Source organism: Triticum urartu, chromosome 1A (genome assembly GCF_056163025.1).
Source record: "Triticum urartu cultivar PI428250 chromosome 1A, HENAU_Tu73, whole genome shotgun sequence".
Lineage (NCBI taxonomy): Eukaryota > Viridiplantae > Streptophyta > Magnoliopsida > Poales > Poaceae > Triticum > Triticum urartu.
The window spans coordinates 91,838,202-91,850,508 of record NC_141873.1 but is presented as its reverse complement, the minus strand read 5'-3'; the positions used below and the strand labels follow the sequence as shown (position 1 = coordinate 91,850,508).

At 47.4% G+C, this 12,307-nt stretch overlaps 1 protein-coding gene and 1 pseudogene across 1 annotated transcript; one reads left to right on the top strand and one right to left on the bottom strand.

Annotated features, from left to right (window-relative positions):
* Positions 1 to 1,008: 1,008 nt before the first annotated feature.
* Positions 1,009 to 3,136, bottom strand: LOC147990200 (uncharacterized). The gene has a single exon (XM_087524875.1). It carries the CDS (start codon positions 2,939 to 2,941, stop codon positions 1,838 to 1,840), a length of 1,104 nt encoding a protein of 367 aa, XP_087381001.1. The 5' UTR covers positions 2,942 to 3,136; the 3' UTR covers positions 1,009 to 1,837.
* Positions 3,137 to 4,921: 1,785 nt separating this feature from the next.
* Positions 4,922 to 12,144, top strand: LOC147990199 (BTB/POZ and MATH domain-containing protein 1-like; annotated as a pseudogene).
* Positions 12,145 to 12,307: the final 163 nt, after the last annotated feature.

The window sequence follows — 12,307 nt, the reverse complement described above, 5'->3', positions numbered from 1 at the left end:
TGTGGACAAACAACGCTGGATCATGATCACTCGCTGAAAAACCAGCGGCAGTCACCACAGAGGCAAAACGCTCAAACCAGGCACGAGGGGCTTGCTTAAGGCCATAGAGAGAGCGACGAAGACGACAGACCATGCCATCAGGAACAGAATACCCAGGTGGGGGCTGCATGTATACCTCCTCACGCAGCTCACCATTAAGAAAGGCATTCTTAACATCAAGCTGAGAAACAGACCAATGACGAATAGAGGCCACAGCGAGAAGTGTGCGGATAGTGGTCATATGGGCCACAGGAGCAAATGTCTCATCGTAATCACGACCATGCTCCTGCTGAAAACCACGAGCCACAAGACGAGCTTTGTAACGCTCAAGAGAACCATCAAAGCGAGTCTTAACCTTGTAGACCCACTTACAAGTGATGGGACGAACACCGGGAGGAAGAGAAACAAGATCCCACGTGCCGGTACGCTCAAGAGCAGCAAGCTCCTCTGCCATCGCAAACTGCCATTCAGGATGAACAAGAGCATCGCGATAAGATGTAGGCTCGAGTATAGCCGAAAGAGCATATCGACTAGGAGAATAGCGGTCAGGGGGAGGGCGAGGCCGAGCCCGAAGACCATAAGGCGGCTGGGATGAGGAGGACGACCCACCAGAAGTAGATGGCACGTCAGTGGATTTATCTAGAACACGTGGACGACGAGTATAATGAAAAGGAAAGGAGGGAAGAGGTGGAATCACTGGAGGTGGAGACGGGGAATGTAGCGAGGACTAAGGTGGAGAAGGGGAAGGTATCGGTGATGAAGGTGGAGATGGGAAATGTGGCGGTGATGAAGATGGAGAAGAATCTGTAGGAGAGGATGGCGTCGGATCTGCAACAGCAGGACGAGGAATAGGCATACTGGGCACAGAGGGAGGTGTGTCAGGAAAAGTGAGGAAAGAGATATCCTCCACTGAATAGGTTGAGGAAGATGGACGCGGGTAGAAAGGACGAGACTCATCAAAAATTACATCCCGAGAAATACGCATCCGACGACCGATAGGATCCCAACAACGATAGCCCTTATGCTCATCACTATAGCCTAAGAAGACACACTCAACAGACTGAGCGGACAGTTTGGTGCGTTCACGAGGGGCTAGAAGAACATAGCAAACACAACCAAACAAACGAAGCACCGAGTAATCAGGAGAACGATCAAAGAGACGCTCGAAAGGAACGCCACCCTGCAAAGCAGTGGAAGGCTGAAGGTTGATGAGATAGGTGGAAGTGGAAACAGCCTCGGCCCAAAAATGAGGTGGAAGAGAGGCGGCGATCATCAACGCACGAGCCGTCTCAAGAAGGTGACGATGCTTGCGCTCAGCCACGCCATTCTGAGCATGAGCACCAGGACAAGAGAACTGAGCAAGAGTACCTTGCTCGGCAAGAACTCCACGCAACATCTTGGAGATATACTCTCCAGCAGAGTCAGCACGGAACACACGAATAGGCGTAGAGAACTGAGTGTGGACCATGGCAGCAAAATGCTTATAGATAGATAAGACCTCACTACGAGAAGACATAAAATATATCCATGTGTGCCGAGAGAAATCATCTATGAAGATAATATAGTAGCGATGACCTCCCTTCGAGGAAAAGGGAGCTGGACCCCAGACATCAGAGTGAACAAGGTCAAAAGGACGCTGAGACACAGTGTCGCTGTGAGGATAAGGTAACTGGACCTGTTTACCAAGCCGACAGCCCTGACAGTCTAAAGACACACCGCCGGAGACGGATCCAAGAAGACCACGTCGAACTAAGGATGAGAGACGAGAGCCACATAGGTGACCAAGGCGATGATGCCACTACTGAAAAGAGCTGGTAGACAAGGCAACAGAGGAGGAGAGACTGGCGGCAGCAGCAGCGGACGGAAGATGAAGCCAGTCAAGCTCCCAGAGACCCTGAGAGTCACGACGTCGAGGACCGGCACCAAGGAGAGTACCAGTATGGCGGTCCAGAATGGAACAAGAGTCAAAGTCGAGAATGACACGACAACCAGAGTCAACAATTTGTCCACCAGAAATGAGCTGCATGGTAAGTCGGGGAACATGAGCAACATCAGGAACATGAAAAGAAGAAGTGCTAAGAATGCCTCGGCCAATAACCGGGAGAGAGGTACCATCAGCAGTAAGAACATGAACAGGAGAATCGAGAGGTCGAGTAGAGGACGGAGTGGATGAATCATGAGTCATATGAAAAGATGCTCCAGTATCAAGAATCCACGGAGATGTACCTGCTTGTGTAGAAGGTGGTCTCACAATGCCAGAAGAGTCAGCAGCAGAACCAGCAGAACCTGTCGATGGAGAACCGGAGGATGGAGCTAGCAGGCATCGAACTCGCACAATCTCCTGCTCGGTCAGGGGCGCAACTGAAGAGGTCGACGTAGATGCGCCCGACAATAGAGAGTCTGAGGCAACCAGCAGGGCGCGAAGTCGCGCAATCTCCTCCTCAGTGAAGTACACAGCTGAAGTAGTCGACGCAGTAGCACCGGGAGCACCGGGAGAGAAGCGGCCACCACCACCTGTGGAAGCCGCTAGATGTGGCGGTGTAGCATGACCAGTAGTATCCACACAGGCCGGTGGAGGAGACGAGGCCGTATGTAGACAAGCGCCAATCGTCAATGGAAGACGCCTGTGCGAGGCGGAGTCGACGGAACCATATGCACCAGCACTACCAGTGAAAGTCGCGAGAGGAGTCGACGTAGAGCGACGGTCACCATGTGCAGAGGTCGGGAGAAGAGTCGCGGAGGAGTGACCAACACAACAGGCGGAAGATGCCGTAGCGGACGACGTCACAGGCTGACGAGCACCAAGCACCGAGGAAAAGCGCATATGCGAGACAGGATCAGTGTAGGGTACGCTTTCCAAAATCAGCGGACAGTGTGGAGAGGAAATTGTACCCGACGACATGATGCTTCCTTTTTTTTCTTCTTTTTTTTCTTTTTTTTTTATCGGAAGACAACCAGTCAAACAGCCAACACAGCGGCCGAGCAAATCAGATCGGAATCAGTAGGCGGCGGCGGAGCAGAATCAAGTGGGGGAGGCTAGTGCACCACGTCACGGGCCTTCACGGGAGGAAGATGGTGCAGCAGCCGCATGTGAACAAGCACATTGGGATGAGACTTGTACATGCACACGTCAGGTTCAGGCGGGCCGTCACAGGCCAACAGCGAGCGGCCGGATTAGTCTGCCCGACCTTGCAGACCACGTGGCGGCTGTGGCATCCAGAAGAAGCAGCGCCCCAGCGCGTGCTGAGGAAGCCGGCGGGCGTGGATGCTTCAGGCCGGGGTGGTGGATCAGGACCTGGCGTGGATGGATGGGTAAGATTCCACCGGAGCAGAATAGGAGAGGAAGCAGCAGCGGCCGTCCGGAGAGAAGGAAACGGAAACGGCCGTGCACGACGGGATCGAGCACGAGTTGCGGCGTGCGGAAAAAAAAAACCCTAGGGCTCTAATACCATGTTAGGAAATATGCAACTTGTATTCCCATGAGGCCATAGGCCGATATATATACATGTACAGGTGTGGAACATATGCAGGAAACCCCTTATACAACGGGATAAATACAAAGGGGTACATGACTTATATTATAACTCTAACACATATGACACTCCTTTGTAACGATTTACTCCATCGGCCGAGAGTATTGCGTACTACATCAGGCAATGGTGAGTGCAGTTTAAATTCTCTCAAGAACGCACATGAATTTCGGACACAACAGATTTTGCGCAGCCCACAAGACTCTTGCTTTGTTTTTCCCTTTGTTCCGTTTATACCGATTGAACGATGATCTTGGTGCTAGTCGCCCAACTCTATCAGCACGATCCACCACAACTGTGACATCCCACGATCAGCTAGCTGAGGTCGAGCTCTATTCTAGCAGAGTGTTGAAGAATCGGTCAGGCTGTTACATAACCCGACGTTTGTTAGTTTTTGAAGAAAAATAGCTAAAACAAATACGAGTATCAACCAAAAACACTGCCATGGCAGATTTTGGTTGTGCAAAATAGGTAACATAGCAGCGATCCGGAGATCGGGTTGTCGGCAATGTCAGTTATGTCTTGATTGTGGGTTAGTGCTGACATTGGAATCTAGCTGCCGCATCTGGCAGTGATAGATGCTAGGCACTGCCATGGCGCATACGACGACCATCGGATGTCGGTGGGAAGGTGGTAAAACAATGATCAGGAGTGACATGGCGGCCCGATGAGTCTTTCCTTCCAAAGACTTTCTCCTTTGGCCAGCGAGTTTTGTGTGAGCAAGCTGGTAGAGTGATGGATGGTGACTATGACCAAGAAAAAGCAGATGTATTCTCTTCATGTAAAAATCCATGTCCAGCCTTCTGGCTTGATCAGGTAGGATCGACGTCCATGCGTCATTTCCTTATTGGAGGTGTTGGTTCAAATATCCGCTTCGAGGATGAAAATCCTTTGTCTCGCATCTGGTTGGACCAACCAACGTCGGCGTGCGGACAACGATTGCTCCTTGAAGGTGTTGTCTTGGAGCATTGCACCCTTTGTGTGGGGATATATCATATGGGTATAAGGTGGGATTTTTAGCTTGTCCTATATGATGACCTCCAATCTTTTAACTAGATTTGTTTGGCATCATCAATATTTAATACTCCATCCGTGGCATAATATAAAAGCATTTTTGGCACTAGTGTTGGTCGGTGGTTTATCCCCCTGTTTGAAAAAAAACAAATGGAGCGGATTTTTTCCCCCCAAAGATCACCATAAAGGCCAGGAAGACTATTAGGCCCGGCCCAGCTAAACCATCAAGTACTTCGCCCAAGAGTCCAGTAAAAAATACGCCCCGTCTTCTTGGCGTCGCTTCATATATTTTTTCGGTTCATCCATCCATGCCCTTTCCGGCTTTCCCCATTCGGCGCTTGAACCCTAGCAAAGCGGTAGCAGCAGCAAATCCCCTCCAAAAAAGCGCGGTCGCCAGAGACGGAGGAGATAAAGTTGCCAACTTCCCACCCTCAGAGAAGGCTCGCGGTCCGCGGGAAGCCGTTGATGTCCGCCTCCGCCATCGTCGCCGACAGGGCGAGCGGGCACCACCTTCTCACGGTCGATGGCTACTCCTGCACCAAGACTCTCCCCACTGGAAAACCCCTAAAGTCGGCCATCGCTGGCACATCGATTCCTACCCCAACGGCCAAACATCGGAGTCAGCGGATTACCTATCCTTTTTCCTGCGTCTTGACGACAACGTCAGCAGGGAGGTGAAAGCGCACCACATTTTCTGGTTCCCCGACGCGGTGCAGGTGCAGCAGGAAGTGCCTTCTTTGGCATCGGAACCAGTGAGGAACTACGCAGGCAGCTCTGGCTGGGGGACTTCAAAGTTCGTCAAAAGGGAAGCCTTTGAGAAATCCAAGCATCTCAAGTGTCACACCCCACTAGCAGATCGGGAGAATTTCTAGCGAGGAACTCGATCTAGGGTTCTAACTTGCTTGTATTAACTCGAATATGCTAAAGTATATTCCTCAGAGGGAGGTTTAGGTATACATTGTTTGGTAGTTCATGGGAAAATGAATGGCTACAAGCGCACAACGCTGGCTGTTATATAGCCTCGACACCAGCTAAACGGTAACAGTGACCGGCAACCTGCTGAAACGGTACAGGGAACGGGCGAGCGAAGCGAGCCGTCGGATCCTTTCTTCTTGACGCTTGATAGTCGTCCGATAACTGAACTTCTTTGGCACCTGACAATGCCCCCTCGAGAAAACGAACTTGTCCTCAAGGAGTCTCAAGTATGAACGTCCGTGACGCCAACCCTCAACTGTTTGCTTGAAGAAGGCCGGAAATGTATGTTTGATAAAATCTGCATCTTCCCACGAGGAATCTTCCGGAGGTAGGTTCGCCCATTGGACCAACCATTGCACAACGGGTAGGTTGTTTCTCGGGATTTGGCGCGTTTGCAAAACCAGTGCTGGTTCCTGCTTGATATTGCCCTCCTCTGTTAGCAACGGCAAATCAGCACAAGGAACAACCTGAGGACCAAAATGGCGCTTTAACTGACTGACATGGAAAACAGGGTGGATCTTAGCTCCATCAGGCAATAGGAGATGATAGGCCACATTTCCCACCTTGTGTAACACCCTAAATGGGCCATAAAATTTGCTTTGGAGTTTAATGTGTGTTTTGACTCCAAAAGCATTCAGATGATAAGGTTGCATCTTCAGATATACCATGTCGCCTTCCTGAAAGGATCTTTTCGTGCGCTTGCGGTCAGCAAACTTTTTCATCCTATCCTGAGCACGATGCAAGTTGTCCTTCAGATCAACCAACAGTTGTTGTCTGTCTGTTAACAATTCTTGAGCCTCGTTGTTCTGAATGACATATTCATTGAGTTGTGGAGGAGGATAACCATAAAGAGCCTCAAACGGGGTCTTCTTCAGAGAAGAATGAAATGAGCTATTGTACCAATATTCAGCCATTGGTAAATGTTGTACCCACTTGGTTGGATGAGCTGAAGTGAGACACCTGAGATAGTTTTCAATGCATTGGTTAACCCTCTTGGTTTGGCCATCCGATTGTGGATGATAACCTGAACTGTATCTCAAGTCAACTTTCAGTGCTGCAAAAATATCCTTGCATAGCTGACTAGTGAAAATTTTGTCTCTGTCAGATACTATGGCAATAGGAGGGCCATGCAGTTTAATGATATTGTCAATGAATACTTGAGCCACTGTCTTCACAGTAAAAGGATGTGAGAGAGTAAGGAAGTGTGCAAACTTTGTGAGCCTGTCAACAACCACAAAAATCACTTCCTTCCCTTGTGACTTTCGAAGTCCTTCTATGAAATCCATACTCAGATGAGTCCATGCCATATCAGGAATATGCAGAGGGTCAAGTAGCCCAGGATAATGGCAAGTTTCCCCCTTATTTTTCTGACAAACAGGGCATCCTGTCACCCATTTTTCGACATTAGATTTGAGGCCAGGCCAATAGAAAATTTTCTTTATCCTTTCATAAGAAGCTTTTCTGCCTGAATGCCCTCCCAAAGCTGATGAATGTAATGCTTGTATGAGTTTGGATTTGAGTTCTACATCATTCCCAATGTAGATTCTACCCTTGTGCCTTATAAGACCATTATGAAGAGAATCATGTTGGACTGTATAATTAGGAGCTAGCAGCAGTTTCTCCAGTAACTCCTTACCTTTTGCATCCTTTTGATAAGATTTTTCCACTTCTTTTGTCCATTTTGGTGTGATCAAGGAAATTGCATTTAACTGGTCTTTCCTGGATAGTGCATCAGCTACTGTGTTGTCCTTTCCTTTTTTGTATTCCAACTGAAAGTCAAACTCCAGTAGTTTCAACATCAGCTTGTGTTGAATTCCAGTATGTAATTTCTGGTCAGTCATGAACTTCAAACTTTGATGGTCTGTTCTGATGATCAGTTTGTGACCCACCAAGTAATGTCTCCACCTTTTTAAAGCTTCTACTGTAGCCAAAGCTTCCTTCTCATATGTGGATAATGCAGCATTTCTTGGGCACAATGAGGAACTGTAGTAAGCAATAGCTCTGCCATTCTGCATCATTACTACTCCCAATCCCACACCAGATGCATCAGTCTCAATGACAAATGGCAAGGAGAAATTAGGTAAAGCTAAAACTGGTGTAGTAATAAGTGCTGTTTTCAGAGCTTGGAAAGCATTATCTTGTTTTACTGTCCACTGGAAACTGTCTTTCTTCAAAAGATCATGCAAGGGTCTTGCAATTGGTCCAAAAATTTTAACAAATCTTCTATAATACCCACAAAGACCCAGAAATCCTCTCAATTGGGTTACAGTTGTAGGGGTTTTCCAGTCAGCTACAGCCACAATCTTAGCGGGATCAGTAGCAACACCCTCACCAGAAATTATATGACCCAGATATTCCACTTGTTTAACTGCAAAGAGGCACTTGGAGAGCTTCACATATAATTTCTCCTTCCTGAGAACATTAAGTATAGTTTCCACATGTTGAACATGCTCTTCCAGAGTTTTGCTGAAAATCAAGATATTATCAAAGAATACCAACACAAAAACCCTGAGATAAGGAGCTAAAATGCTGTTCATGAGGGCTTGAAAGGTGCCTGGGGCATTTGCAAGGCCAAAAGGCATTACCAAATATTCAAAATGTCCAAAATGAGTTATGAAAGCAGTTTTATGAATACCCTTTTCACTCATCCTGATTTGGTGGTATCCAGATATTAAATCAAGCTTGGTAAAGTATTTGGCTCCTTGCAGTTCATCCAACAAATCTTCTATAACAGGTATAGGGAATTTGTTTTTAATAGTGAGAGCATTTAGGTTTCTGAAATCCTGGCACAGCCTCCAAGAATTATCCTTTTTAGCAACCAAAATAGCTGGTGCAGCATATGGACTCTGGCTTTCTCTGATGATTCTGTTGGACAGTAGCTTTTGCACTTGATGTTCCATTTCCTATCTGTGTCTGTGAGGGATTATGTAAGGTCGGGAAGAGGGGGGAATTGCACCTGGTTGTAATGGGATTTCATGATCAAAAGCTCTCACTGGTGGCAGTCCTTCTGGTTCAGCAAAAATATCCGGAAATTTCTGTAACAATTCTTGCATAGGAACAGGCAGTTCAGTGTTGCTTAGAAACTTGTAGTTGTTTTCCTCTATATTTTGTTTCAACATATTTGTCTCATTTGCTTTTACAATGGTGAACTCAGAGACACTGCTCTTTGTGTCAGACTTGTTCTCCGCACTACTGTTTTGTTGCCCTGTTTCACCAGTGTTAGAAACATTCTCTCGTGTAGCAAGGTTTAGAGTGTCAGATCCAGCACTTTTCTGAGGTTTTTCCCTTAGAGTATTTATCAAGTATAAGGCAAATCCTGGTGCCTTTTTAAGGAAGAGCTTGTTCATCTCTTTCTCATCCACCTCAGTTGCATTTGCCATAACATCACAAGCAGGAATGGTGACAGGTAGTGCCCTATCTTTGTGAACAGTAATTGTTCTTTGGATGTGATCAAAAGATGTGGGGCTATGCTTAGCTAACCAGTCACAACCCAAAACCACATCATGACCAGGAATTTCCAATATTCTAAATGTCTGAAGGAACTTCTGTTTGGCTGCAGTGAAATAAGTGTTTGGAATATAAGCTCCAGACCACAATTTTCCTCCACCTGCAACTGCCACTGATCTGCTTTTGTCTTTCAAAATGGTGCAATTTGTTTTGAGGGCAAACTGCAAGTTCATGAAAGTAGAGTTACTTCATGAATCAATCAAGGCAACAGCCTGTTTTCCTCCCACCTGAATCAATATGGAAATGGTGTTAACACTATCAGGGTCCATAGCTTGTGCAGAGATTTTCATGCATTTCTCCTGAACCTCCTCACTTTCTTCTGGTTCATGTTCTGACCCATTGTCCTGTTCTTCCCCTGGTTCTGTTGGTTCTTCTCCTGTCAACATATTGATCACAGGAGCTTGTTTGCATTTATGTCCATGGAACCAATTATCACCACATCTCCAGCATTTACCAGGCTCTCTGGCTTTTTGTACTACTGCAGGTAATTTCTGCTCAGGCAATTTAGTTTCAAACCCAGGTGTTTTGAAAGAGTTGTAAGGGTTTTTCTGGTAACTGTTTGGAAAGGAATTCTTTTTGGGAATTAAGGACTGCTCCATATCTACAGCTAACCAATAAGCTTCAGTCAGAGAAGGGGGTCTCAATGGTCTGAGTTGGAATTTGATTTGAGGTTCCATTCCATTGACAAAACATTTGATGAACCACTCTTCAGATAGTGAAGGGTTTTCTTCTTGCATTTCTGCCATCAGGGACTCAAACTTATCTGTGTACTCAGATATGGACATGTTTCCTTGTTTGAATGCAGTAAATCTATCGGTTAGATCATAAGAGCTTGTGGGAGAAAATCTTTTGAGTACCTTTTCACAGAATTGTGGCCATGTAGGTTGTTTCTTCAGTAGACCTGACCTCCTTAACCAAACATCAGCTCTGTCAGTGAAATAAAGTTGTGCAAGTGACACTTTATATTCATTAGGAGCTCCAGACATTTGAAAGTATTTTTCAGCCTGTATGATCCATCCTCCAGGATTATCACCATCAAACCTTGGGAAATCCATTCTAGGACCCTTGGTAATGTTCTTTAGGAACTGTGTTCTCATTTCCTTCTCATAATTCCTGTAGTATTCTTCCCAGAATACAGTTGCTTCAGCTTGATTTGGCTGAGGGATGAATGTTGTTCTAGCAGTTTTCATTTGGGTAGTAGGGCTTGCATTTTCTGATGGAATCTCTTGTGGGCTTGCTCTGGTGAACCCGGGAGGAGCTGATCTCTGTCCAATTTGAATAGGGGGCAATCTAGAAGCACTAAGTAGGGTATACTGCCTTGTTTTTTCATGTTCCAACAGTAAACGCTTCCTTAATTCCTCTGTGACTTGCCTTTGTCCCTGTTCAACTGATTCCTTGGGATTTTCAATGCCTGTCTGAACAATGGGAGGTGGATCTGTTCTTCCCCCTTGCTGCTCTGTAACTCTGGATGTTAGTTGAGCAGAGGAACTGGCTCCATGAGCGCCCAGATTCTTCAGAACATCAGTAATTGTAGTTAACTGATTACTGAGGGCAAAAACTGCTTTCTGTACTGTTGAGAGTACCGTATTCATGTCATCTTGCTTGGCATTTGTGATACTCACCTCTTTCCTTAACAGATCAACCTCTTCGCGAAGCCCAGTAGTATCCTCTCGATTTGTCAGCACGTCTTCCTTGAGCTGAAGAAGTTCAGCGAGCTCAGACTCGTCGATGCTCGGCTTCGAACGCCCCATGATCACGCTAACGGAGAGGAATTTTACCACCGCAACAACGGCAACCCGCACCGCTCACGGATCCTGCCGCCGCCAAAATGTACGCCACCGAACAGCACCACTCGTGCGCGTACCTGGGATTTCACCACCGAGACGAGGTGTCTCAGCAACCAGTACCGCCCTCCGAGCTGCCAACGAACAAAACACCACCGCCTGCTCCGCCAATTCCTGGTCCCAAACCCGTGAACACCGCCGCTGTCGCCAACCAAGGGTGGGAAGGGAGGGGAAAAAAATTTCAGCACGAACACGCGCGATCGCGCCGCCGAGGAAATCGCTGGCTCATGATACCAATTGTCACACCCCACTAGCAGATCGGGAGAATTTCTAGCGAGGAACTCGATCTAGGGTTCTAACTTGCTTGTATTAACTCGAATATGCTAAAGTATATTCCTCACAGAGGGAGGTTTAGGTATACATTGTTTGGTAGTTCCTGGGAATCGAATGAATGGCTACAAGCGCACAGCGCTGGCTGCTATATAGCCTCGACACCAGCTAAACGGTAACAGTGACCGGCAACCTGCTGAAACGGTACAGGGAACGGGCGAGCGAAGCGAGCCGTCGGATGGGCGAGCGAAGCGAGCCGTCGGATCCTTTCTTCTTGACGCTTGACAGCCGTCCGATAACTGAACTTCTTTGGCACCTGACATCAAAGATGATTCCTTCACAATCAGGTGTGACATTGTTGTCATCAACGGGTTCTCCACCAAGATGGCCGAGGCTGCTGCCCCAAAGTTTGTTTGCCCGCCCCACCTCGGCGATCTCCTTAAGACCGAGAAGGGCGCCGATGTGGTGTTTCAGGTCAGCAGTGAGACGTTCGCCGCACACCGATGCGTGCTCGCCTCCCGATCGCCGGTCTTCAGTGTGCGGAGCTCTTCGGCGCAAGGAAGGAAGGCGAAACATCCGGAGTCATACACATAGATGACATAGAGGCTCAGGTGTTCAAGGCGTTGCTCTATTTCGCCTACACCGACAGGTTACTAGAGACAAAAGAAGAAGATGAAGATACCATGTTCCAGCATCTGCTTGTCGCGGCAGACAGGTATGACATGGAGAGGCTGAAGCTGGTTTGCGAGGAAAAGCTATGCGGGTACATCGATGTAGGCACAGTTGCGACCATCCTGGCTCTCGCTGATCAGCACCACTGCGTTGGGCTGAAGAAGGCATGCTTTGATTTCCTCAGCTCCCCTGCAAACTGGAGGGCAGTTGTGGCCACTAAAAGCTTCCAGCATGTGTATATGAGCTGTCCTTCTGCTGTGATGAAGCTGATTGCCATGCCCTCGGCAGAGTGATGTCTAGTATTTTGGCAATGGTAACAGTTCATGGTTTCTAGATCTTTAACATTAGTAGATATTTTAGTTGCACAATGGGTGCTTGCCTGGTTTCCAGACTTTGTAATAGTATCAGGTAGTCAGGTAGTTCTGTTGGTATATGAATGCCTATGTGCTTGCTTTA